The sequence below is a fragment of the Saimiri boliviensis genome, chromosome 14, assembly GCF_048565385.1.
Source record: "Saimiri boliviensis isolate mSaiBol1 chromosome 14, mSaiBol1.pri, whole genome shotgun sequence".
NCBI lineage: Eukaryota > Metazoa > Chordata > Mammalia > Primates > Cebidae > Saimiri > Saimiri boliviensis.
The window spans coordinates 32,487,003-32,514,935 of NC_133462.1; the positions used below are offsets into that span (position 1 = coordinate 32,487,003).

General features: G+C 46.9%; 1 protein-coding gene across 3 annotated transcripts; it reads left to right on the plus strand.

Annotated features, from left to right (window-relative positions):
- The first annotated feature begins 483 nt into the window (after positions 1 to 483).
- SLC1A6 (solute carrier family 1 member 6) lies at positions 484 to 26,604 on the plus strand. Of its 3 annotated transcripts, none has more exons than XM_039466228.2 (10): positions 484 to 559; positions 6,731 to 6,942; positions 7,739 to 7,876; positions 9,556 to 9,760; positions 11,134 to 11,176; positions 12,811 to 13,154; positions 16,938 to 17,171; positions 19,226 to 19,420; positions 21,813 to 21,947; positions 23,208 to 26,604. In XM_039466228.2, the coding sequence occupies exons 2-10, from the start codon at positions 6,738 to 6,740 to the stop codon at positions 23,401 to 23,403; spliced, it is 1,695 nt and encodes a 564-aa protein (XP_039322162.1). In that variant the 5' UTR covers positions 484 to 559; positions 6,731 to 6,737; the 3' UTR covers positions 23,404 to 26,604. The 3 variants fall into 3 exon arrangements, 2 of the variants coding, with proteins under 2 accessions (XP_039322162.1, XP_039322163.1); XM_039466229.2 differs by having other exon boundaries at positions 9,679 to 9,760; XR_012513430.1 differs by lacking the exons at positions 19,226 to 19,420; positions 21,813 to 21,947; positions 23,208 to 26,604 and having other exon boundaries at positions 12,811 to 15,629; positions 16,938 to 17,021.
- Positions 26,605 to 27,933: the final 1,329 nt, after the last annotated feature.

Here is a 27,933-nt window from a genome sequence, read left to right on the forward strand (position 1 = left end):
CCCTCGCCCTGGCTGTTGCCACTGGGACGCTAGAGCCGCGCCTTCCCCAGGCCTCCGCTGAGGCTGCTGGCGCGGGTCCCGCGGTGCCAGGGCCTGGTCCCCGCGCTCTGCTCGGGATGCTGGGGCCTCGGAGGGCTCCGGAGGCGGTTGGGGGGGTGGGTGGGGAGGGCGCGGAGGCGCGGCTCCGAGCAGGGGGCGGGGGCTGGATGCTGGAGAGGCCACTCATGCCCGCCCACCTCCCCAACCCCCCCCTTCCCAAACACGCGGTCCCCCTTCTCCCGTGCGGCTGCCGAGGCTGGGCTGGGCGCGGGGGAGGCGGGGGGCATCGCGGAGGGGATCCCGCCCCCTCCCCCGGCCGCCCGACGCCCCCACACCCACGTGAGTGCAGGGCCGGCCTGGATCCCGCCGGCAGCACAGCGCGTCCCGGCTCCGCGCCGGTGCCTCCAGCGTTCGGTCCCCGCGGCCCCGGCCGGGCGCTTCGCCGGGCTCCGGCTCCTGCATCCCGGCGCATCGCGCAGGCCAAGGCGCGGGCAGGCCGCCCCCGCCGCTCCGGACGCCGGTGAGTGTGGGCTCCGCGGCTCGGCTGGGACGCGGGGGCGGCTGGCAGGTGGGGATGCGAGGCGCGCGGGGCTCACTCTGGAGGCAGGCGTGCGAGGCGCTCCCTGCCACCGCTTTTCTCCTGGTCATTCCGGCGAGTTTCCTATCACCTTAGTTATCCCCGTGTCTCCCTGCCCGTCACCCCACCTCCCCAACCCGTGGCCTCGGCTCACCGAGCATGAGCCTGATGCCTCAGTGTAATTTACAGGGCTCGGTTGTCTTCCCCATCAGAGGGCTTATTTCACCAGTTCCACACATATCTGATGTGGCTGAGGCTGCAGGGGGTCTGGGCATTTGTGTGTGTGTGTGTGTGTGTGTGTGTGTGTGTGTGTAAGAGAGACTGAGGTCGCCTTCCTGAACAGGTGTGTGGAGCTGAATGCTTAAATGTGGGGATGATTTTGAGTCTGAAGTATTGTGTTTTAAAGAGTGTGTGTGTGTAGGAATTGTATGATTGTCTCCTGCAATTCCTGAGTAGCTAGGACTACAGGCACAGGCCACCGTGCCTGGCCTCTGTGGTATTTAATCCATGAAGGGTGGTTGTGCAGAGCCATGAAGGTGTATGTGGTTGTGTGTCTGCGAATGTATATGAATTTGTGTGTGCGTGCAGAATTGTATGAATGCCTGCCTGGAATTGCATTTCCGAAGGTATGTGATTGTGTGCCTGAGGGTGTACCTGAATGTGGCAAGTGTGTGAGTGTGTATGTGCAGAATTGCATTTCTGAAGGCATGCGTGGTTGTGTGCCTGAGGGTGTACTTGAATGTGGCAAGTGTGTGTGTGTGTGTGTGTAGGGATTATAAGACTGCATGCATGGAGCTGCATTTCTGAAGATGTGTGTGGGTGTGTGTGTGTGGTTGTATGTCTGAACAGTTTGAGTGTGACTGTGTCTGTCTGGGGTTGTGTATGTGTCATTTGCATACAAGAGGTTTTCGAGGTTATGTGTGCCTGTGTGTGTCTGAGTGTGTGTGATGTGTACATGGTTTCCACCCTGTCTCTCCCTCCCCTCACTCACTCCCCTCATTCAGTGCTAGCATACAATTGCCAAAAAAAAAAAAAAAAAGTATGGAAAGCCTTTTCATTTTGCTCACTGTAGCTTGCTTTAGTTTTAGGGATGTAAGAGGCTCCAAGGGGCAGCCAACACATCTCATCACATGTAAGCATCTGGAGGTTGGGAGACCCAAGTGGGAAAGATCTACTCTCACCCCTCACCCTGTAGAAACTGGGGACACTCAAAGGGACATTGTCTGAGCAGGAAACCCAAGAGGTAGGTCCAGAAGAAAACCTAGACCCAGGGAAGCCTAGAAAAGAGAGAGCCCAGGGTGGGGAGAAGAGAGAGACCCAGAGAGGCCCGAGTGGAGGTCAAGATCACATTTTGTGTCAAACATTTTTGAAAATTGATGTTATTATTAATCGACAATCACAATGGTATATACTCATAAGTGATGCAGACAGCACTGAGAAAAACAGATAATAAGTCATCCTGCCACTGTAGCATTTTACTGTACTTTTAATTTTGTGTGAATTATGTTTCTGCTTTTTATTAACCACAGTTGACATCTGTTTTGTGGTCTTCAGGGGCTTCTCTTTTCTTTTTCTTTCTTTTTCTTTTTCTTTTTCTTTTTTTTTTTTTGGTCAGGGTTTTATACTGTCACCCAAGTTGGAGTGCAGTGGCGTGATCATAGCTTATTGCAGCCTCAGGCTTCTGGGTTCAAGTGAGCCTCCTGCTTTAGCTTCCTGAGTACTGGGACTACAGGCACAGGCCACCATGCCTGGCTAATTTTTTTTTAAAAAAGAGATGGGGTCTGGTTACGTTGCCCAGGCTTGTCATGAACTCCTGGGCTCAAGCAGTCCTCCAGCCTTCACCTCCCCAAGTGTTGGGATTGCAGGCATAAGCCACTGTGTCTGGCGTACAGATGCTAAGTATTGTCTGCTCTTCTCTAGGGGTCAGTAATTTTTTCAGCAAATGGCCCAAGAGGAGATATTCTCAGCTTTGTGGCTGGTACAGTTTCTGTTCCAACAACTCAACTCAGGCATTGTAGCTTGAAAGCAGCTGTAGACAATGAATGAGTGTAGCTGTGTGCCAATAAAACTTTATTTACAGAAACAAGCAGTGGGCTGAATTTGGCTAGCACACCATGGTTTGTCAATACCATACTATGTCTTGTAAGGAAGAGAAGGGAACCAGACAAAACTCTAGGCTCTGGAGTCTTCCTGACTGTTCAGATCTTAGGTGAATTATCTCTCTTGGGATCCACAGGCAACTTCCTGCTGTGGCTTAGTGTCTGGAAACATAATATCCCAGAGGAGAGGGAAGGATTGTACATTCCCTCTGTAGTCTTGTGGTTCACTCTCTGTGGGTTTTGTTGTTTTTTTTTTTTTTCACAGCAAGGTGAGAAGCAGCATTGTGGTTTCAGGAAACGGATCCACTTGGAGCAGGATCCTAAGTGGGGCTTGGCATTGGGAATTTGGATTAGATCTAGAGGACGTAGGCTCTGGAAATCCAGGGCAGATGTCCCATCCTTTGGATATGGTAGGGAGTGGAGGAGGGCAAGGAAGATCCCGGAAAAGCCAGTGGCAGGAAAAAAAAAAAAGGCCCTGGCACCTACATACTGGTAAAACCGAGACCTCCAAGAAACTCCCAGCTCGATCTGGTTGAATTCAGATACCGGTGGGGGTGAGAAAAGATATCAGGGAGCCTTGATGCCTTAGAAAGTAGATGGGCAGAGGGGTGGGGACGGTGGGCTGCTGTGGCTCATGACTGTAATCCCAGAAGTTTGGGAGGCCAAGGCAGGTGGATCACCTGAGGTCAGGAGTTTGAAACCAGCCTGGCCAACATGATGAAACCCTGTCTCTACTAAAAATGCCAAAAAAAAAAAAAAAATTTAGCCGGGTGCGGTGGCAGGTGCCTATAATCTGAGCTACTCAGGAGGCTAAGGCAGGAAAATTGCTTGAACCCAGGAGGTGGAGGTTATAGTGGGCTGAGATTGCGCCACTGCACTCCAGCGTAGGGAACAAGAGTGAAACTGTCTCAAAAAAAAAAAAGTAGTAGATGGGAGAGGTGAACAAATTCTCTTTATAGGTGTGACAATCCCAGGCAAACCAAACAGGTACAGAGTCCAGTATAGGATACAATATTTAGTGTCTTCCTTTGATTTAGAGAGGTTTTCTTTCTGAGTCAGATGAATCTGGTGTATTGCTAGGGGACCAGACAGCAGATTCCAAAGGGAGAAGTAAAAAGGATTTATGTCCAGAGTATTTATCAAGATATGAGCAGAGAAGAGGACCCAAGGAGATTAGAGGTTATGCCAGAGGACTGCCCTATGGGAGCAGTGGCCTTAAGTAGAGGAACACAGCAGCCAAATAGTGGCCTGGCACAGGGAGCTGGGAGGTAGAAGAATAAACACTCCATCTCCATCTCCTCCCGCCCTCCATTCTCCTGCTGTCTTTAAAAGAACTTTGTGGCCAGGCACAGTGGCTCATGCCTATAATCCCAGCACTTTGGGAGGCCGAGGCAGGCAGATCACCGGATGTCAGGAGTTTGAGACCAGCCTGGCCAATGTGATGAAACACCGTTTCTACTAAAAATACAAAAATTAGCCAGGTGTGGTGGTGGGCACCTGTAATCCCAGTTATTCGGGAGGCTGAGGCAGGAGAATGGCTTGAACCTGGGAGGGGGAGGTTGCAGTGAGTTGAGATTGTGCCAGTGCACTCCAGCCTCAAAAAAAAAAGAAAAAAAAAAGAATGTTATATACATGTAAAGGGTACAAGGGTAGTTTTGATACATGCATAGATCACATGGCAGCGATGTCTGGGCTTTTACTGTAAACATCACTCAAACTGTGTGCACTGTACCTATTGAGTAATTTGTCGTCCCCCAGCCCCATCTCACCCTCCCACCCTTTCTTTCCAGTCTTCAGTGTCTGTTATTCTACTCTGTGTCCTTGAATACACTTCATTTAGCTCCCATTTATAAGTAAACATGTGGTATTAAACTTTGCTTCTGCATTATTTCCGCCTAAGAGCATGGCCTCCAGTTCCATGCGTGTTACATTTCATTCTTTATTATGGCTGATTAGTATTTCATTATATACATCATGAAACATAGATAAAATAATATAAGCAACAATGTAGCAAGAAAATGTGATATTAATATAAATGTGGTACAGATTGATTTATCTATAATGTAATATACTATACTTATCTACATCACATTTTCTTTAATCATCCATTCCTGGACACTTAAGTTGATTCCACGTCCAGGCCATTGCAAATAATGCTGTGATGAAAAATATCAGTGCAGATATCCTCCTGATAAAAAGGAAACTGAAACAATGCTTTGTTTTCCTTGGGGTGGAGACTCAGTAGGGAGATTTCTGGATGGATGGTAGTTCTATTTTTAGTTATTTGAGAAATCGCCATACTGTTGTCCTTTCCCCTGGACAGATCGAAAGAGAACCAGTGGGAAAGGGAGCATGAGAGTGGGTCTAGAAGGAAGAAGAGAATTCTCAGTATCTCTGGAGCAAAGGCACTGCCCTTTCTTGGTTATGACAACAGTGTAGGTTAGGAGTATAGCATCTATAGCACACAGTGCTTTTAGGAACCCACAGAAATGTTTTCATTTCTTTCTTTCTTTCTTTTTTCTTTTTTTTTTTGAGACAACGTCTGGCTCTGTCGCCCAGGTTGGGGTGCAGTGGTGCAATCTTGGCTCACTGCAATCTCCACCTCCCAGGTTCAAGTGATTCTCCTGCCTCAGCTTCTGGGGTAGGTGGGACTACAGGCACCTGCCACCATACTCAGCTAATTTTTGTATTTTTAGTAGAGATGGGGTTTCACCATGTTGGCCAGGCTGGTCTTGAACTCCTGATCTCAGGTGATCTGTCTGCCTCGGCCTCCGAAAGTGCTGGGATTACAGGCCTGAGCCACAGTGCCTGGTTTGGTACAGGTTTTTAGATAAGTGAATAAGGACACATGGATATAGCCAAAGATAAAGAGGAAGCACAAAAGTCTGCAGTCTGGGAAACATCAGTACAGTGCCTGCCACCCCAGAGGGGCTCATGAACATCGCACTGCAGCCAAGAATCATTATCATTTCTTTCCCAAGGGACTCCCCACCTCCATGTTGCTCACCTGAGCATTCTGGCAGAGGAGCTGCATTTAGTGGGTACCTGCGGTTTGCCGGGCACCTACTGATTGTGTCCTTGTGGAAAGCCTCCACGCTGGACACGAAAGTGTCTTAATTTGGGGAACTAGCCTCCAGGTGCTTTGTCTACAGCTCTGTATGCAGTTGGCACTTAACAAAGGCTTGTTAGTTTCTTTCGAGCCACTAGGGAGCCCCCAGAGGCTTGCAATGAAATCAGTGAAATAAGAGTGGGCTGGAGTCAGGGAATGTCAAAAACGTCCATTTATTCGTGGTTTTCTCCTCTTCCCAGCCATTCCTAGGAAGGATTCTGGAGACTTAACCTTTTACTGCCAAGACCTGACCTTGGCACCCCAGGCAGTCTCTCAGGTGTCCTAGGACGGGCACATCCCAACAGACTGACCTTCCCCCTCCCACCTTCTTTTTAAAAAAATTATTTTTATTCATTTGCTGTTCCTAGAGACAGGGCTGTACTCTGTCATCCAGGCTGGAGTGCAGTGGTGCGATCGTAGCTCACTGCAGTCTGAAACTTCTGGGCTCAAGCAATCTTCCTGCCTTGGTCTTACAAAGTGTTGGGATTAGAAGTGTGGGCCACTGTGCCTGGCCTTTGTGCTTTTTTAGAGGGGTGGAGGTCTCATTATCTTGCCCCGGCTGGGAAGATCATAGCTCACTGTAATCTTGAACTTTTGAGTTCAAGTGATCTTCCTGCCTCAACCTTCCAAAGAACTGGGACTACTAACCCCAGCTATTTTTAAATTTTTAGAAACAGGGTCTCATTATGCTACCTAGGCCAGTCTTGAACTCCTGGGCTCAAGTGATCCTCCTGCCTCCGCCTCCCAAAGTGCTGGAATTAATAGGCGTGAGCCAACACACCCTGCCACCCCCGCCTTCTAAGAGTCCTCAGAAAGCGCCCATCACCCTGCCCAGCCTTCCCCATCTGCCCATGCCTGCCTTCTGTCCTGGCCCTCACCAGCCCCAGGTTTCTCTGTTTCCCGCAGATAGACCATGAGCAGCCATGGCAACAGCCTGTTCCTGCGGGAGAGCGGCCAGCGGCTGGGCCGGGTGGGTTGGCTGCAGCGGCTGCAGGAAAGCTTGCAGCAGAGAGCCCTGCGCACGCGCCTGCGCCTGCAGACCATGACCCGCGAGCACGTGCTGCGCTTCCTGCGCCGAAACGCCTTCATCCTGCTGACGGTCAGCGCCGTGGTCATTGGTGAGCTCTGCGTCCTGGAGGGCGGGGACTTCAGGGAAATTCCTGGCCCTTACACATCTCTTTGTCCCACCCCCTCATTCTCACCTACACACACGTCTCAGTCCCACCAGCCACCCTCAACACGACATAAATACACAACATGCAGATGGATACACACATGTGCAAACACAGCTATGTGGGCACACGTTACATGCATATCCGTGTGTATACACACACATATATACATATACACTGTACAAACACACGTTACTATGCATGCATAGAACTTACAGGTGCAAACACAGAAATTTAACACGCACACTTGCTCATGTATATTGGAACTTATAAACACATTCACATGTCCACATGCATTCTCCTGAGCACACGTGCACACACTTATGAGCTTAAAACACATACACTCCCATGTTTGAAAACAGTAACATATACACACGTCACACCTATAGACGTCCAGGAAAATACATGTGCATATTCATGTGTATATGCCATGTATACAGACACCTATACATGTTCACAAGTGAACATCTACTGTCACATATCCTTGACATATACACACATACATTTACACACTTATATTTACACAGCCATGGACATGTATTTACACAATATCAATATGGCTACCCATAAATGCATACATTTCTACAAGGTATGCTCATATCAGTGCACACACAAATACACACTCACAGGTTATTTCTCTTTCTCAACCCTCCCCTTACCCTACCCTTCTTGGGATGGATGGACCATGTCTGGGGCTGAGTGACCCAGACTTCGCTCCATGGACCCCTTCTTTTGTCCCTAGGGGTCAGCCTCGCCTTTGCCCTGCGCCCGTATCAGCTCACCTACCGCCAGATCAAGTACTTCTCTTTTCCTGGAGAGCTTCTCATGAGGATGCTGCAGATGCTGGTGTTGCCTCTCATTGTCTCCAGCCTGGTCACAGGTGAGAGAGCCCAGGCCAGTGTTGGCCTCCAAGACCCATCCAGAGCCTCAGCTTGAACCCAGAGCCAAGGCTATCCTGAGCATGGGACCACTTCCTTCACGCTGCACCTCAAACATGGAAGCTGTCTGGTCCAGGGTCCTTGGCAAAACAAAGCCCAGGTCCTGATCAGTCCCAGGTTCCAGACCCCATATGACCCACACCACTTATCTCAGTAGGCTTCCTGTACTTTTCCTTGGAGGTAAAATGCTAGCCTGCAAGGGGATCAGTATCACCCAGAGGTGAGACAAAGTATTGGAGGGGCATCTAGGGAGGGTGGCTGGGCTATGGTATGGATTTACAGAGAGTAGGGTGTAGATTAAGGTATGGAAGGTGTGTGAGATGAGGTGACAGCTTAATGGGCAGAAGGTGGGATGGAAGTGGGAGTATAGTTGACTTATGCAGGGGTCCACAAACTTTTGTTCTAGAGGGCTGGATAGTAAACATTTTCAACTTCAAGGGCCATCTGATTTCTTTTTCAGCTACAGTTGGCCCTTGAACAATTTGGGTGTTAGGGATGCCAAAACCCACACAGTCAAAAATCTGCATATAACTTTTGACTCCCCAAGAGCTTAACTACTAATAGCCTACTATTGACTGGAAGCCCTACAGATAGCATAAACAGCAGACTAACTCATATTTTGTATGCTGTATGTATTATATACTATATTCTTAAAATACAGTAAGGTACAGAATAGAATCTTATTAAGAAAATCAGGCCAGGTGAGGTGGCTTAGCCTCTAATCTCAGTGCTTTTGGGAGGTTAAGGTGGGAGGATTTCTTGAGCCCACGAGTTCCAGACCAGCCTGGGCAAAACAGTGAAACTCCATCTCTACAAAAATTTAAAAAAATCAGCAGGCCATGGTGACACATGCCTATAGTCCTAGCTACTGAAGAGGTGGAGGCAGGAGCATCACTTGAACCCAGGAGTTTGAGGCTGCAGTAAGCTATGATGGCAACACTGCACTCTAGCCTGGGCAACAGGTTGAGATCCTGTCTATTAAAAAATGATAAGGGGGGCCGGGTGCAGTGACTCACACCTGTAATCCCAGCACTTTGGGAGGCCGAGGTGGGCGGATCATAAGGTCAAGAGATTGAGACCATCCTGGCCAACATGGTGAAACCCCGTCTCTACTAAAATACAAGGCGTGGTGGTGTGCACCTGTACTCCCAGCTACTCGAGTGGCTGAGGCAGAGGAATCACTTGAACACCTGGAGGCAGGGATTGCAGTGAGCTGAGATCACACCACTGCACTCCAGCCTGGAGACAGAGTGAGACTCTGTCTCAAAAAAGAAAGAAAGAAAGTTAGGTTATGGTGCAAAACAAGAATTCATAGAGGATGGGATGAAAGAGTGGAAAAGGTTGGCTTGGAGAAAAGGGAAGGTAGTAGGGTAGTGGAGTGCTGCTTGGGATAAGGGTTGGGGTGGAGTGTGAGGGTGTGTATTTGGAAAATAGAATAGCAGTAGGAAGATAGTGGTGTGGATGAATGGGTAATGGGTGCATTCTGGGGTGGGCTGTAAGGAAAGGGATGCTTGGTGGAATGGCTGTTGAACTGGTGAGATGGGGAGGGTGGAACTGATGGCTAGGAGACCTGGTGTTGGGTATGCATGGAGCTGTGGGGGCCGCATCGTCTGTCCTGCAGGTATGGCATCCCTGGACAACAAGGCCACGGGGCGGATGGGGATGCGGGCAGCTGTGTACTACATGGTGACCACCATCATCGCGGTCTTCATTGGAATCCTCATGGTCACCATCATCCATCCAGGGAAGGGCTCCAAGGAGGGGCTGCATCGGGAGGGCCGGATCGAGACCATCCCCACAGCTGATGCCTTCATGGACCTGATCAGGTGTGCCAACCCGAAAAAACACAATATGCACATTTGGAAAAGGAAACTTTGATTGTAAAGGGTTATAGCCTGCAAAGTGGCCATCCCACAGGCTGGGAAGCATGCATCTGGTCAAGACGAGAGACAGGCCCTTCTAAGGAGGAGGGGTTGAAGGAGGAGCTTCATGCTGAATGGGTTGGCTAAACATCCATATTCAATAGTTTGCAGGAGGAGCTATGAGTATTCATGGAGGTGGTTCTGATGCATGTATACTGAACAAAGTTGCATGTAACATATGACCCACGTCCTCTTTGGGGTGGAGACTTCCTATCAAACTCCGGGCCTCAAGTGATCCACCCACCTCGGCCTGTGCTGGGATTACAGGCGTAAGCCACTGCATCTGGCCTATTTCATTCTTTTTCATGGCTGAGTAGTATTCATGTGTCCTAGTTGAACAATGAGAAAACATGGACACAGGGAGGGGAACATCACACACCGGAGACTGTCGGGCGGTTGGGGGCAAGGGGAGGGAGAGCATTAGAACACGTATGTCATGTGTTCTCTATATACGCATCAGTGAATGGGTTCTTAGGCTGGTTCCATTTCTTTGCAACTGTGAATTATACTGTGATAAATATGTGTGTGCAGGTGTCTTTTTGATATAGTGACTTCTTTTCCTTTGAGTAGATACCCAGTAGTGGGATCACTGGGTGGGATGGTTCATCTACTTTTAGTTCTTTAAGAAATCCCCATACTGTTTTCCATAGAGGTTGTGTTAATTTACATTCCCACCAGAGTGTATAAATGTTCCCCTTTTCCCACATCCATGCCAACATCTATAGTTTTTTGAGTTTTTAATAATGGCTGGTCTAGCTGGGGTAAGACGCTATCTCATAACAACTGTTTTAATTACAGCAGCCAGATATTTGCCAGCCAGAATCAAGGATAGCCATGGTTCTGCCCTAATCACTGACCAAGGGGAAACCTAAAGCTAAAAGAGTTTGGGAGTTTTCTGTGGTTTTTTGAGGCAGCACCGACACACGTGTGTTTGAATTAAAGTCTTTGAGGTGATGTAGGCTTCTGCCAAGTACTCAGACCTGGATTTGAGGTCTGTCTGTGCCTCTTAGCAGCTCTGTGGCTCTGGGTAGCTTACATGAATTCTCTGGGCTTTGATTTCTTTCTATGTGAAATGGGGACATCAAATAGCACTCATGTCTAGGGTTATTTAGTGTTTAAATTAAATGATAGTAAGATACTTGCTCAGTGCCCAATAGAGAGGAAGCATTCATATGTTGGCTGCCATCATTATTGTTCTTGGTGTCAGTATTACTGTTATCACCCTAGACATCCTTCCACGGTCTAACCACTTTCCTTCTTCTGATATTTTTCTGCAGAAATATGTTTCCACCAAACCTTGTGGAGGCCTGCTTCAAACAGGTCAGGGGGGATACACAGTTTTATCAAGGAGATTCGGAGGGTGGCGGGAGCTTGGGGCTGAGGGCATGGTCCAAGGGCAAGAGGTGGGAGGAAGGGCCTGACAGAGAAAGGGGCAGGGGTTCTTGAGGAGTCTAGGAGAAAGAATGTATTTTCCATGATGATCTGGGAGGGATAAGGAGAAGGTCTTAGGCCCAGGCGTGGTGGCTCAGGCTTGTAATGCCAGCACTAAGGGAGGCCAAGGCGGGAGGATCACTTGAAGCCAAAAGTTCAAGACCAGCCTGGGCAACAGAGTGAGACCCTCTGTCTTTACAAAAAAAGAAAAAAGAAAAAAATTAGCTGAGCACACCCATTTCAGCTCTTTGGGAGATTCAGGTGGGAGGATTGCTTGGACCCAGGAGATCAAGACTCCAGTGAGCTGTGATCACACCACTGCACTCCAACCTGGGTGAAAGAGCAAGACCCCATCTCAAAAAAAAGGGGGAAAAAAAAGGACTGAGGCCAGGGACTTTCTGAGCACAGGGCTAGAGGAGGCACCAAGGCTGCTGCAGAGATTCCAGAAATTTTGGCCGTAGATGGTTGAGTGGAGAGATCCTCAACTCTGGTTAAGCATTGCCCAGGGAACTTGTGAAAAATTCAGGATCTATACAACTTCTTCCACACGTTGCTTGTTCACTCTCTCATTCATCTATTCAGTCACTTATTCTTCAAAAAAAATTTTTTAACGTACTTATTTTTGAATTGACACAAAAATTATATATATTTATGAGCTATGACGATGTTTTGAAATATGTCTGCATTGTGGAATGACTCAATCAAGCTTATTAACAAATCAGTGACCTTATATACATATCATTTTTTGAGATAAAAACACTTGAAATCTACCATTTTGGTGATTTTCAAATACACACTACATTGTTATTAGCTGTAGTCACCACGTTGTATAATAGAGTTCTTGAAGTTATTCCTCTTGTCTAGCTGAAATTTTGTGTCTTTTGACCAACATCTCCCCAGTGTCCCTGGCCCCCAGTCCCTGGTAATCACTATTCTATTTTCTGCTTCTGTGAGTCCAACTGTTGTAAATTCCACATATAAGTGAGAGCATGCAATATTTGCCTTTCTGTGCCTGGCTTATTTCACATAGCACAGTGTTTTTCAGGTTCAACCCTGTTGTCAAAAATGACAGAATCTCCTCCTTTTTCAAGGCTGAATTGTATTTCATTGTATATGTATACCACATGTTCAGTATCCATTCATTTGTTGATGGACACTGAGTTTGATTTCATATCTTGGCTATTGTGAATAGTGCTGCAATAAACATGGGAGTGCAGATATCTCTCTGAGATACTGATTTCATTTCCTTAGGATATATATCCAGTAGTGGGATTGCTGGGTCCTATGGTAGTTTCTATTTTTAATTTTTTGAGGAACCTCCATACTATTTTTCATGATGGGTTTACTGATGAATTTAATCAGTCTTCCATGCATTGTTCAAATCATTCATTCACTCATTCAGATCTGCTGGATAAGGCCTTCCAGGGTGTGGGAGCTGGAAATGGGTGATCTCAAGGAATTTCTCCAGGTGATTCTGATGCATCTGCTGAACTGAGTATGGGCCCGATCTCTATCTATTTCAGTTCAAGACGCAGTACAGCACGAGGGTGGTAACCAGGACCATCGTGAGGACAGAGAACGGGTCTGAGCTGGGTGCCTCCATGCCTCCTCCATTCTCAGTGGAGAATGGGACCAGCCTCCTGGAAAATGTCACTCGGGCCCTGGGCACCCTGCAGGAGGTGCTGAGCTTTGAGGAGACTGTACCTGTGCCTGGCTCCGCCAACGGCATCAACGCCCTGGGCCTGGTGGTCTTCTCTGTGGCCTTTGGGCTGGTTATCGGTGGCATGAAACACAAGGGCCGAGTCCTCAGGGACTTCTTCGACAGCCTCAATGAGGCTATTATGAGGCTGGTGGGCATCATTATCTGGTGAGTCCTGGGCTGTGCCCATGGGAAGGCACAGCAAGAGCTGGGAAGTCAGGCTGTGGGGAAGCTGCTGAAAACTTGTTGGGGACTTCTGATCATTCATTTACATATTGGGTAATTCACTTACCCACTCATGAACTCATCCATTCATGTCTTTCTGCCATGATTTCATCACTAGTTCACTTCCTTATTCATCTGTTCATTCATTCATGCCTTTTTTTTTTTTTTTTGAGACGGGAGTCTCTGTTGCCAGGCTGGAGTGCAATGGCATGATCTTGGCTCACTGCAACATCCGCATCCTGGGTTCAAGCAATTCTCCTGCCTCAGCCTCCCAAGCAGCTGGGACTACAGGCTCGTACCACCACACCAAGCTAATTTTTGTATTTTTAGTAGAGACGAGGTTTCACCATGTTGGTCAGGATGGTCTCTATCTCTTGACCTCGTGATCCGCCCCCCTCAGACTCCCAAAGTGCTGGGATTACAGGCGTGAGCCACCCCACCCTGCCTCATTCATTCAGGGTTTTATGCATTGGTTAGTTCATGGAAGAACTCACTAACTCTTTCATTCATTTATGTCTTTCTGCAATGATTCATTCACTCTTTCACTCCTTTGTTCATCTGTTCATTCACTCATTCTTCTATGCATTGACCATCTATACTCATTCTTCCATGCGTTGACTTACTCATTTCCTTATTCATTTATTCTTTCTTCCATGCATCAGTTAATTCACTCATTTATGCATTCCTTCACTCATAAAGTTACTTACAAACTCATCCATGCATTAGTTAAATCATTGATAGATTCATCTGTTTATTTACTCAGTTAAACCCTTTATTCTAATTCATTCTTTGACCCACTCATTCATCTATACATTTGTTATTCTTTCATTCATTTACTCAAGTATTCTCTTCATTCACTCAATTGTTGAGTTATTTGTTCACTCACCTACTAACGTCTCATTTGTTTATTTCCTTACTTTTCATCCACTTGCTAATCCTTCCTTTCTTCCTTCCTTCCTCCCTTCCTTCCTTAAATTCCTTCATTCCTTCAAAAATTTCTTCATTCACTCAGCAGGCATTTTCCCAGGCAGACTTTGTCTTGACCTCTGGAATACAGAGATACATTGCACTCATACCTTGTCCTCAAGGAGCACACAAAATCTTTGGGGAGACAGACACATTGTAGATCAATGTAACACAAAGTGGTAGGTTCTGTAGCAAAGGAACATTTAATAAGTGTTGGGTTCGTGGAGAAGTGAGCAGTGAGTAGAGGGATACACAGTAAATGCTTCCTAAAGAGGGAGTCATGAAGAAGGTCACCTCTTAACTGCATCTTGACAGGTGAGTAGAACTTCAGTTAGACAGTGAGAGGGGAGAAGTATTTCAGGCAGAGGGAAGAGAATGTATGCAGCTTGAAAGTATCTAAGTTGTTTGGAGAATGGTGGGGCGTTCAGGAAAGTGAGAGCATGAGGTAAGTTGGGAGCGGTGAAGATATTAACAAGGCTGTCAGATCCCAAATAGGAGAAGACTTTGTACATCATCCCAAACAACTGGAAAGTTATATAGGGAACTCGAGGCCAAGTTGAGGGCCTGGAAAAGCATTGGAAAGGAATGGGAGTGGGGAAGCTTACTAAGGATAAGCAGAGAATTAACAAGGAATATTGAAGGCTCAGCTGAATTGGGAATCATGAATTTATAGTGGAGTCATTGGCATGATTGGGTGAAATGTCCAGATGTGCCATGGCTGACTGTAGGGGTTAGGAAATCATGCACAATTAATCTTGGGCTAAAGAATTTTTCAGGGGATGAGGTGGAAGGATGGAGGTAAGAAAGTTGAGAGAGGGATTACTCAGACTAAGCATAGAGGTGGATCTAGTCACGTTGACTTGGAGAGGACTCAGCAGCTACTCCCCAGGGATAAGTCTGAGCCCAGCTTGGAGAACACAGATGTAACTGGAGAAGTCCCTGCATCCTCGTTTTTGATTCAAGCTATTGTGCCACCTTCCCAAGAGGTCTCCACCTTCTCCAGTACATCCATGATAAATGTGAGCAAAAGTAGACTTCAATTTCTTTTTTTCATTTTGAGACAGAGTCTCACTCTGTTGCCCAGGCCAGAGTGCAGTGGCGTGATCTCGGATCACTGCAACCTCCGCCTCCCGGGTTCCAGTGATTCTCCTACTTCAGCCTCCTGGGTATCTGGGACTACAGGCGCATGCCACCACGTCTGGCTAAGTTTTGTATTTTTAGTAGAGGTGGGTTTCACCATATTGGTCAGGTTGGTCTCAAACTCCTGACCTCATGATCCACCTGACTCAGCCTCCCAAAGTGCTGGGATTACAGGCATGAACCACCACCCTTGGCCATATACTTCAGTTTCTAAAGAGAGAGGAGTAGCCATTGAAGCCTAGAAATGAGAGGATGGTCCTGATGGCAGAAACTCACACAATTGACCAGCGGACTGAATTGTGGGGAAAACAGGTGAGCCCCTGATGAACTTGCTTCTTTCATCTTCTCTATTCACCTTTTTACTCACTACTCCAGCCACATTGGTCTTCTCTCTGGTCATCCAGCACTCCTAGTGCATGCCCATCTCAGAATCTTTGCATTGTGCCTGCAATGATTTCTCCCAGATACAGAGGGTACCTTGTCATCATGTGAGTCTCAGCTTAAATGTAACCTCTTCAAAGAAGCCCTTTCTGACCACCTGCTCAGAAGCAGCCCCATCCAATGACTCTCCTTTGCTGTTACAACTTGAAGTTTGTAATTAGTACATTTCTATGTGTACCTCCTGTTTTCCCCATTAGAATATGTCTTAGTCCATGTCAGCTGCTATAACAAAAACACCATAGACATCATGGCTTAAACAACAAAAATGTATTTCTCACAATTCAGGAGGGTGGGAAGTGTAAGATCAAGGCACCCACAGATTCCAGGTCTGGTAGGGCTGTCTTCTGGTTCATGGAAGGCATCTTCTTGCTGTGTCCTTGAATGGCAGAAGGATGGAGGGAGCTCTCCGGTGTCTCTTTTACATGGGCACTAATTCCATTCATGATGGCTCCACCCTCATGACCTAATCACCTCCCAATACTATCCCTTTGGGGGTTACAATCTCAACATATGAATTTGGTGGTGGGGGGGGGTGGATGGGACATAAACATTTAGTCTGTAACAGAATGATAGTGCAATGAGGACAGGAGCCATGTGCCTGGAACATAGTAGGTACTCAGTCAATATCTGTGGAATGAATGAATACATAGGTGGTTTTGATAGGCCAGGTGGTTTGAGATATCAGTGGGAAATGCCTAGGCTGGTGAATGAGTGAGAACAGGCACTGATAGGGAAGAGAATACGGGAATAAAGGTTTCAAATGGGAAACAAAGAGTTGGGGGCAGAAGATAAAGGAAACTTAGAAGGCCAGAGTCAGGGAATGTTTTGGCAATGTCTAGGGAAGGATCCTGAAGGTAGTGGTTATTTGGGGCAGGGTTGAGAGGCCTTGAACGGGGCGTAGAAAGGAGAGACCTGAAAGGTTGTATATCCTGGAGTAGTAGGAACTTTTCTATCACTGGGGGGAGATGTGGAAGAGCAGCAGGAGGAGGTGGGCTTCATTCATGGGGGCCCAGTGGCATTCGTTAATGTACGGGGAAGACTGGGATGGAGTAGGGTGCTGTCGGGTGGGTACTGCGTGGCTCCAGGGCCCTATATGGGCAAAGCCTTGGGGATGCCAGCTTCAGACCTGCAAGGGAGGTCAGGAGCGAGCCCTCACAGGTATGTGGCTCCCTCACACAGGTATGCACCCGTGGGCATCCTATTCCTGATTGCTGGGAAGATTCTGGAGATGGAAGACATGGCCGTCCTGGGGGGTCAGCTGGGCATGTACACCCTGACTGTCATCGTGGGCCTGTTCCTCCATGCTGGTGGTGTACTTCCCCTCATCTACTTCCTCGTCACTCACCGGAACCCCTTCCCCTTCATTGGGGGCATGCTGCAAGCCCTCATCACCGCCATGGGCACGTCTTCCAGGTATGGCCTTGCTCCCCACACCAGCACCATTCCTGGATGCACTTCTTGTCCTTCACAGCCTCTCCGAGGGCTCTTGAGGGTCTCCAGCTGCCGCAGCACCTGGGGGTTGGTCATTGTCCTGGGCTGGCTCTCCTGGTCTCCCCTTCTCCTTTCCTGTTTTTTAACTTTATATAGAGGAGAACCAGGCACCAATTTTGAGGTGAAGAGGGAAGGTTCCAGGATGCCCCATGAGCTCAGTCATTTCCTAGCTCGGAAGGTGTCATCTCCCCTTGTGAGATGGTGTCTGGGAGCTCTGTTGGCTCTTTCTTCCTCCTCCTCCTACTCTTTCTCCTCCTTCTTTTTCCTCTTCCTCCTTTCTTCCTTCTTTTCCTCTTCCTCCTCTTCTTCTTCTTCATCTTCTTTTGTAGTTTTAGGAGATTAATTAAGAGCATGATCCAAATTCAAAACCAATTTGAGAAGTAGCACAACAGCCAAAAAGATAAAAGAATTTTTTTTTTTTTTGAGACAAAGTCTCTGTCACCCAGGCTGGAGTGCAGTGGTGTGATCTTGGCTCACTGCAACCTCTGCCTCCTGGATTCAAGCGATTCTTCTGCCTCAGCCTCCCAACTAGCTGGGATTACAGGCGTGTGCCACCACACTTGGCAAATTTTTTGTATTTTTAGTAGAGATGGGGTTTCACCATGTTGGCCAGGCTGGTCTTGAACTCCTGGCCTCATGTGATCTGCACACCTTGGCCTCTCAAAGTGCTGGGATTACAGGTGTAAGCCACCATGCCTGGCCACAAATATCTTTTTCTTTTTCTTTTTTTCTGACATGAGGCCTCATTGTATCATCCAGGCTACAGTGCAGTGGTGTGATCTCTGCTCACTATAACCTTCACCTCCCAGGCTCAAGTGATTCCTCCCACCTCAGCCTCCCAAGTAGCTGGAATCACAGGTGCATGATTCCAGCCCTCCCAGCCAATTTTTCTTTTTTTCTTTTTTTGGTAGAGATGGGGTTTTGCCATGTTGGCCAGGCTGGTCTTGAACTCCTGAGCTCAGGTGATCTTCCTGCCTCACCCTCCCAAAGTGCTGGGATTACAGGCATGACCCACTGTACCTGGTCAAAAATATCATTTTTAAAAATACCCATAATGCTGGTCAGGGAATGTGCCTCTTGGTCTATGGCTATGTAAGACTGATGTCACTGTATCCTAGAATTAAACTCACATAGTCACTGCTGAGCTGGACACCCAAAGACCCTCTATGAGTCCAGAATTCTAACCACATGATGTAAAGCTGACCACAGAACACGCATCCTGTGGACAGGCTTACTCCAAATGAGATGCCCACTTCTTTGCCTAAACTCCCCAATCAATTAGGTCACTTTTCTCTGGTAAGAAGTGGCAGAGAGATGGATAGAGAGGGTTAGCATAGCTGAGGTCAATGCTGGTGCAAACAGGGGAGTCCGGAGTAGGAGCCCTCTCTAAAGCCAGCAGACCTTTATGATAAACTAGTGTGTAGTTTTTCCCCATAAACTAGTGTGCAGTCATTGGCCTTAGCTATTGGCTTTAAGTGGGTCAAGAGATCTTCAGTTTGGGAGACCCTCATTGCTGTTTCTCCTTGTATCGTGAGGAGTCGCTCCTTTCCTTTGTACAGTTATCAGCCTCTGAAATGTTACACCCTTGTTTTCTGCCTCTTGCGGAGCACCTACCTAGTATGCTCAATGTTCTCATGGGGACTGCTCCCTGGGCTCATTTCTGCACAGACCACGCCCAGTCCATGTCCTGCTCCGAGCCCCGCCCTACCTGGCCACGCCCTGTTCTCAGTTCTTCCCCACCTGGCCACGCCCTGCTCTGAGCCCCGCCTCACCTACTCTGCCTCTGTTCTTAGCCCCGCCCATGTAACCCGGCCCTTCCCATTCTCAGCCGAGCCCCACTAGGACACGCTCCGTTCCCAGCCTGTCCTAGACTTTGCCAAGTCCTTGCTCTGTCCTGCCCCACTAGGCCACGCCCTATTTCCAGCCCCGCCCCCACCAGGCCACGCCCCATCCTCAGCCCTGGGCTCTTTCCCCAGCTCAGCAACGCTGCCCATCACCTTCCGTTGCCTGGAGGAGGGCCTGGGTGTGGACCGCCGCATCACCAGGTTCGTCCTGCCCGTGGGCGCCACGGTCAACATGGACGGCACTGCCCTCTACGAGGCCCTGGCTGCCATCTTCATTGCTCAAGTTAACAACTATGAGCTAAACCTGGGTCAGATCACAACCATCAGGTGAGGGGGCTTGGGTGGGACCTGCCAGCAGGTGAGAGCTAAGCTCTCATCAGCATCGCTGGGAGGGTTGGAGAGGGAGGAGGGGGCCACAGCTGGAGCTCAGAGGAGCCCTCTGATGTTGGAAAGGGGATGTGGGAAGAGCCCCAATGCCGGATGAGGTGAAAGGTAAAGCTGCCACCTGAGGCTGTCAGGAGCTGCCAAGACGTTCCCGCCAGTTCTCCTCTCCCATGGGAGATCCCTTTGTCCAGTCTTTTCCAAAGCATGGCGGGTGCATCCTAATAACCCGAGGTTCTTGTTATAAATATAGATTCTTGTATTTATAGGCCCTATACATTTATTTATTCCTGTATTTATAGGTTCCATCATCCAGTGGTTCCAACTTAGTCATAAAAATAACTGAACATTGTCATCTCCTTCAGGTCTTCAGAGTTACTTTTTCAGGAAAGCCCTGTTTAAAATGGCATATCGGGACTTGCTAAGGAGGCACCGTTTCCCCATGTAATACCATCTCCATATAGTACGAATTTTACTTATTCATTTTGTTTATTGCCTGCTTCCCATACTAGATTGTAAGCTCTGCAGGGCTCGGTGGCTCACGCCTGTAATCCTGCCCCTTTGGGAGGCTGAAGCGGGTGAATCACTTGAGGTCAAGAGTTCGACAACAGCCTGGCCAACATGGTGAAACCCCATCTTTACTAAAAATACAAAAATTAGCTGGGAATGGTGGCGGGTGCCTGTAATCCCAGCTACTCAGGAGGCTGAGGCAGGAGAGTCACTCGAACCTGGGAGGTGGAGGTTGCAGTGAGCTGAGATTGCACCACTGCACTCCAGCCTGGGTAACAGAGCGAGACTCTATCTTAAAAAAAAAAAAAAAAAAAAGTAATGTTTGGATTTTCTGTTTATGGGAATGTCTACTATGTGTATATATACCATATTCTTCTCTCTGCTTCTTTCAGTTTAACTTTTTTAGATTCCATGTATAAATGAGATCAGACAGTTATTTGTCTTCCTGTACCTGGCTTATTTCACTATACTAGCATGTAGTATATGCTTGATAAATACGTGTTGGAAGAATGAATGTATTGAGTGCTCTATAACCAGTCCTGGAAAAAGTGCCTTTGCACATGCTCTGATGGTATGACCTCCTTTTCCATGGGAGTCCAAGGATGCAGAAACAAATGACATAAAGAAAACTTCAAAGGAACCCCCCCCCCGCCTTTTTTTTGCTTAAGGTCCCAAACATTACAATGAACATTTCTCAAGGGAAACTTTGACATCATTGGGAATAGGGATGTTACCAAAAAAGGTAAGGATGGGAGATGTTTGAGGTGGTATTCTTAAATGGACCAGGGCACTTAGTATCCCTTCTACCTTCTTCCTGGGAATCTGAAGAGAGCTTGGTGGATGGCCAGTTTGAGACTTACCAGGTGTACTGAGCTGTGCTCACATTGCTATAAAGAAATACCTAAGACTGGCCGGGCACAGTGGCTTATGCCTGTAATCCCAGCTACTCAGGAGGCTGAGGCAAGAGAATCACTTGAACCCAAGAAGCGGAGGTTGTAGTGAGCCGAGACTGTGCCTTTGCACTTCAGCCTGGGTGACAGAGACTCTGTCTCAAAAAAAAAAATTTTTTTTTTTTTTTTTGTAGAGACTCTCAAAAAAAAATTTTTTTTTTTTTTTTTTTGTAAAGACAGGGTCTCATGATGTTGCCTAGGCTGGTCTTGAACTCCTGGGCTCAAGCAATCCTCCCACCTTGGCCTTCCAAAGTGCTGGGATTACAGGTGTGAGCCACTATGGTCAGCCTTTACATGCAACTTTGAATTCTTTGACTACATCTCCAAATTCCCTGCCACCTCTGGTGACCACCATTCTTCTCTCTGTTTCTATGTGTTCAACTTGTTACTATTATCTTTTAGATTCCACGTATAGGGGAGATCAAGGTCAGGCGTGGTGATTCATGTCTATAATCCCAGCACTTTGGGAGGTTGCGGTGGGAGGACTGCTCTAGCCGAGGAGTTTGAGACCAGTGTGGGCAACAGAGTGAAACCCCATCTCTACAAAAATACAAAAAAATTAACCAGGCATGGTGGCATGTGCCTGTGGTCTCAGCTACTCAGGAGGTTAAGGTGGGAGGGAGCAGTGAGTTGCAGTGAGCTGAGATTGTACCACTACACTTCAGCCTGGGAACAGAGTGAGACTGCCTCCAAAACAAACAAACAAAACACACAGAGAGTGAGATCAGGCAGTCTTTTTCTCTTTGAGTCTGGCTTGGGTATTTAATTTAAGATGCCTTGGGGAACTGATCTCTTCCCTTCTCTCTATTCTTTTCCTGTCTCTTCCTCCTCACCCTCTTCCCTCCACCTGCCTCCCCATGTTCTCCCTTCCCCTGCAGCATCACGGCCACGGCGGCCAGTGTTGGGGCTGCTGGCATCCCCCAGGCGGGTCTGGTCACCATGGTCATTGTGCTCACGTCGGTCGGCTTGCCCACGGAAGACATCACGCTCATCATCGCCGTGGACTGGTTTCTGTGAGTGTTCTCCAGGCTGGACCCTGCTGCTCCCTCTTCTGCACACACTGCTTTCCCCTGCACCGTCCTCTGCCTGTGGGCTTTCATTCCAGCAAAGATGTAGTGGTCCGGAATTTTCTAGTGAAAAGGAGGCCTTGGCGGGGCCTCCAATCCATGGTCTGGATCCCAAATCCCAGAGTTATCTTTGGGAAGTAGGGTGTGGAGACAGCAATGGGGCTTTACCTATCAGCCAGAAGAACTCCTCTTTTACCTGTTTTATGTAGAAGTTACAAAATGTGGTCCAGGCTGGGTGTGATGGCTCATGCCTGTAATCCCAGCACTTTGGGAGGCTGAGGCGGGCAGATCACCTGGGGTGAGGAGTTCAAGACCAGCCTGGACAACATGGTGAAACCTTGTCTCTACTAAAAATAATAATAATAAATTAGCTGGGCATGGTGATGGGCACCTGTAATCCCAGCTACTCCGGGGGCTGAGGCGGGAGAATCGCTTGAACCTGAGAGGCAGAGGTGGCAGTGAGCTGAAATCGTGCCACTGCCCTCTAGCATGGGCAACGAGTGAAACTTCATCTCAAAATTGTTAAAACTTAAAATTTTTTTTTAATTTTTATTTTTTTAGAGATTGGGTTTTGCTGTGCTGCCCAGGCTGTCCTTAAACTCCCTTAGCTCAAGCAATCCTCCTGTTTCAGCCTCCCAAGTAGTTGGGACTACAGGTGTGAGCTGGTACTCCCAGCTGCAAATGTCTATTTAAATCTCAATTTTTAAAAACAGGAGGTTTACGGGCAGTACACAGTGACCAGCCTGGCCAAGATGGTGAAACCCGTCTCTACTAAAAATACAAAACTTCGCCAGGTGTGTTGGTGGGCGCCTGTACTCCCAGCTACTCGGGAGGCTGAGGCAGGAGAATGGCTTGAACCTGGGAAGCCAAGGTTGCAGTGACCCGAGACCGCACTACTGCACTGTAGCCTGGCCAACAGAGCAAGACTCCATCTCAAAAATAAAATAATAATAAAATAATAAAATAAAATAAAATTGGAATGCAGGCTCAGCTGACAGCTCCCATGTGGGAATGAAATCCCAGGCTTCCTTTAATGTAAAGCTCCTGGTTTTGTTGTTGTCGTTTGTTTTTGTGTTTGTGTTTCTGAAACAGAGTCGTGTTGTACTGGAATGGGATTGTACTGGAATGGGACCCCCCTCTGATGCACCCTCTTCCTGCGAAGCTTTTCAAGCCCCCATTAATGGCAGCTTCTTTTTCCCGTACCAGTGACCGGCTTCGCACAATGACCAACGTACTGGGGGACTCAATTGGAGCGGCCGTCATCGAACACTTGTCTCAGCGGGAGCTGGAGCTGCAGGAAGCTGAGCTCACCCTCCCCAGCCTGGGGAAACCCTACAAGTCCCTCATGGCACAGGAGAAGGGGGCATCTCGGGGACGGGGAGGCAATGAGAGTGCTATGTGAGGGACCCCCAGCTCTGTTCCCTCCCAGAAAGGAGGGAAGGGGGCTGGGGAGGGGAGTCCTGGGGACACATCTGTCACCCAACTGACGTGGGCTGAGTACACATGTTCTGCTTGGCTTGTTTAGGGGGGAGGAAAAAGTGAAATAAAGGAGCAGGAATGAAAGGTATATAAGGTCTGTATTTCTCTCTGAGCATATGCTGAGGACTTGAAGGAGGGTATGAGTCAGGGAAGGGAAGAAAAGTTTCTCCTAGGTTTGGGGAGCAGGGAAGCCTCAGCTTCAACAAGAAGAGGGGTCAACTCATGTTTCTTATATTCTCAAAGAGTGGCAGAACTGAAGAGGGTAAAGAAAAACCATTATTTCTTTTAACAAAACAGTATCCGTGGTCTCTATGTCAGGGGTCCCCGAGACCACCTTTAGGTTCAGCAATTCACTAGAAAGACTCACTGAATTCAGGACGGGTCCTGTGACTCACCTGCAATCCCAGCACTTTGAGACACCGAGGCAGGAGGATTTCTTGAGTCCAGGAGTTTGAAACCAGCTGGGATAACATGGCAAAACCTCACCTCTACCAAAAGACACAAAAAACTAGCCAAGTGTGGTGGTGTGTGCCTGTAGTCCAGTTATTCAGGAGGCTGACGTGGGAGGATGGCTTGAGCGCCACAGGAGGCAGCTCCGGTGAGCTGAGATTGCACCATTACACTCCAGCTGGGTGACAGAGCAAGACTTGGTCTGGAAGAAAGAAAAAAAAAAGAAAAGAACATTTCCAGCTCCATTATAATCTTATGGGTCCATCATAATATATGTGGCCTGTCATCTGCCAAAACATCATGTGGGGCATGACCCCATACCAATGCTTCAAGATAATAAAAAAACAAATTCACTAAAATAAGATGCTACTATATTATAAAAGTGACGTTAAAATCAATGAGGGGACCAGGTATGGTAGCTCTCACCCGTAATCCCAGAACTTTGGGAGGCTGAGGCAGGCAGACCACTTGAGGTCAGGAGTTTGAGACCAGCCTGGCCAGCATGATGAAACCCCGTCTCTACTAAAAATACAAAAATACAAAAATTACAGGTGTGGTGGTGCACACCTGTCATCCCAGCTACCTGAGAGGCTGAGGCAGGAGAATCACTTGAACTCAGGAGGTGGAGGTTGCAGTGAGCTGAGATTGTACCATTGCACTCCAGCCTGGGCGACAAGAGTGAAACTCCGTCCCAAAAAAAAAAATAAAAAATCAATGAGGAAAGAAAAGACGTTGAAAAAATGGTACTTGGATAATTCGTTATTAATTGGGGAGCAAAATCAAGTTAAATTCCTGTCTTAACATCAACCACCATAATAGAATGAAGTTGGAGGAAAAATGTGAAATAGCAGTAGACTTCTAGAAAAAAAGGAGAGATTAACCCTCTGAGCAGAAATCCAGATAGAAGAAAGAAAAAGGAAGACAGTGAAAATAATTGGTGGACTCAAACGTGTGAGATATCTGCAGGTAAAACAGTAAAGAGAATAAAAGATGAATGGAAAGCTATGGAAAGTATTTAAGAAACACATACATCAAAGAGATATCCGCACTCTCATGGTTATTTCAGCACTATTCACAATAGCTAAGATTTGGAATCAAACTAAGTGTTCATCAACAGATGGAGAAAGAAAATGTGTCACATGTACACAATGGAGCACTATTCAGTCATAAAAAATAATGAGAGATCCTATCATTTGCAACAACATGGGTGGAACTGCAGGAAATTGTGTTAAATGAAATAAACTAGGCAGCTGGACGTGGTAATCCCACACCTGTAATCCCAGCACTTTGGAAAGCTGAGGCTGGCAGATCACCCGAGGTCAGGAGTTCAAGACCAGCCTGGCCAACATGGTGAAACCCCATCTCTACTAAAAATATATCTCTACTAAAAATTAGCTGGGTGTGGTGGTGGGTGCCTGTAATCCCAGCTACTCGGGAGGCTGAGGCAGGAAGAATAGCTTGAATCCGGGAGGTAGAGGTTGCAGTAAGCCGAGATCTCACCATTGCACTCTAGTCTGGATGACAAGAGCGTAAGCCCATCTCAAAAATACAAAAACAAAACAAGAAGAAAAGAAATAAGCCAGGCAAGAAAAACAAATATTACATGTTCTTGCTTGTATGTGGGAGCTGAAAAAACTGAACTCATGGAAACAGAGTAGAATGATGGTTACCAGAAGCTAGGAGGGGTAGAAGGGAGGGAGAATAAAAGAAGGATAATGGGTACAAAAATACAGTTAGAAGGAATAAAATCTAGTATTTGGTAGCATAATAGGGTGACTATGCTTAACAATAATTTATTGTAAATTTCAAAATTACTAAAGAGTGGAATTGGAATGTTTATTTTTTTCATTTTTAATTTTATTTTATTATTATTATTTTAATTGCATTTTATGTTTTGGGGTACATGTGAAGAACATGCAAGATTGTTGCATAGGTACACACATGGCAGTGTGATTTGCTGCCTTCCTCCCCTTCACCTACATCTGGCATTTCTCCCCATGCTATCCCCCTCCAACTCCCCACCCTGTGTTGTCCCTCCCCTCTTCCCCCCAACAGACCCCAGTGTGTAGTGCTCCCCTCCCTGTGTCCACATGTTCTTATTGTTCAAAACCCGCCTATGAGCCACAAGTTCTTATTGTTCAACACCCGCCTATGAGTGAGAACACGAGGTGTTTGTGATTTTCTGCTCTTGTGTCAGTTTGCTGAGAATGATGGTTTCTAGGTTCATCCATGTCCCTACAAAGGACACAAACTCATCATTTTTTATGGCTGCACAATATTCCATGGTGTATATGTGCCACATTTTCCCTGTCCAGTCTATCATCGATGGGCATTTGGGTTGGTTCCAGGTCTTTGCTATTGTAAACAGTGCTGCAATGAACATTCATGTGCATGTGTCCTTATAGTAGAATGATTTATAATCCTTTGAATATATGCCCAGTAATGGGATTGCTGGGTCAAATGGAATTTCTATTTCTAGGTCCTTGAGGAATCGCCACACTGTCTTCCACAAGAAATGATAAATGCTTGAAGCAATAGATACCTGAATTACCTTGATTTGATTATTATGCAAGTATGTTTGTGTAAAAGTTTCATACATGCCCGATAAATATGTACAACTATTATGTATCCATAATGACTAAGAATAAAAATTCAATAACTAAGTCAACTAGAATTTTTAAAAATCTAAAATTATGAATGATCAAAGGAGGTAAACTCAAAATTTAGTAAAAATAAATGTAAGTCAGTCACTACACAATGTATACATATATCAAATCATCATACTATACACCTTGAATATGTACAATTTTAATTTGTCAACTATACCTCAGTAAAGCTGGAAAAAAGAGTTACTATAAAAATGTCGAACACAAAAAGATCAAGCACAAAGATGTGCTCATTTTCATGAACAACCAACGGAAGTCAAATTAAAATATCAAAGGAAACAATAAATCTTACTCATGGGTTTAATTTGCTTATTTATTTATTTTTATTATTATACTTTAAGTTCTGGGGTACATATGCAGATCATGCAAGACTGTTACATAGGTATACACATGCCATGGTGGTTTCCTCCATCCATCCCCCATCATCTACATTAGGTGTTTCTCCTAATGTTATCCTTCCCCAATCCCCTCACCCTCTGCTATCCCTCCCCTAGCCTCCTCAACCCCTGACAGACCCCGGTGTGTGATGTTCTCCTCCCTGTGCCCATGTGTTTTCACTGTTCAACAGCCACTTATGAGTGAGAACACGCAGTGTTTGGTTTTCTGTTCTTGTGTCAGTTTGCTGAGGATGATGGTTTCTAGCTTCATCCATGTCTCTGCGAAGGACATGAACTCACCCTTTTTTATGGCTGCATAGTATTCTATGGTGTACATGTGCCACATTTTCTTTATCCAGTCTATCATTGATGAGCATTTGGGTTGGTTCCCTATTGTAAACAGCACCGCAATGAACATATGTGTGCATGTGCCTTTATAATAGAACGATTTATAATCCTTTGGGTATATATCCAGTAATGGGATTGCTGGATCGGGTTTAATTTACTTCTAAGGCTGCAGCCCCCAGACACAGAATATTTCTTTGCTGAGGAGCATAATTCCAGAAGAATTTATGTCAGAGAACTCCTGGTTCCTTTGAGATTTGACTATTAATATCAGAAGGTTTGACTAGAGATAACTGTCATGGGTGAGTGGCAACTGTCTGGGGCTGGTGGTGTGGAGGATAAGAATCTACCAACACAGTTGTAGGTAAGGAAAGGCAGATTGATTGGTGAAAGTATGAAAGTACATTGCAAGGAAGCAATGGGCAGGCCAGCAATAGAGGAGCTGACTGCCAAGAGACAAAAGCTTGCTGGGGATTTTATAGGACAGTGCTTGTTGAAGAGGGCTTTGTACAGTATTGATAACGCCAAGGGTGCAGTGAACTAACTTGCAATTTTTGTATCAGCCTGGTGATAGCTGCATGGGTCTGGTGATAGCTGCATGCAGGAATATTGTGA

Coding starts and splice junctions, on each gene's coding strand:
- SLC1A6 (XM_039466228.2), top strand. CDS start 6,738: ATGAGCAGCCATGGCAACAGCCTGTTCCTGCGGGAGAGCGGCCAGCGG. Junction 13,155..16,937: donor CTGGTGGGCATCATTATCTG/GTGAGTCCTGGG, acceptor TCCCTCACACAG/GTATGCACCCGTGGGCATCC. Junction 19,421..21,812: donor GGTCAGATCACAACCATCAG/GTGAGGGGGCTT, acceptor CTTCCCCTGCAG/CATCACGGCCACGGCGGCCA.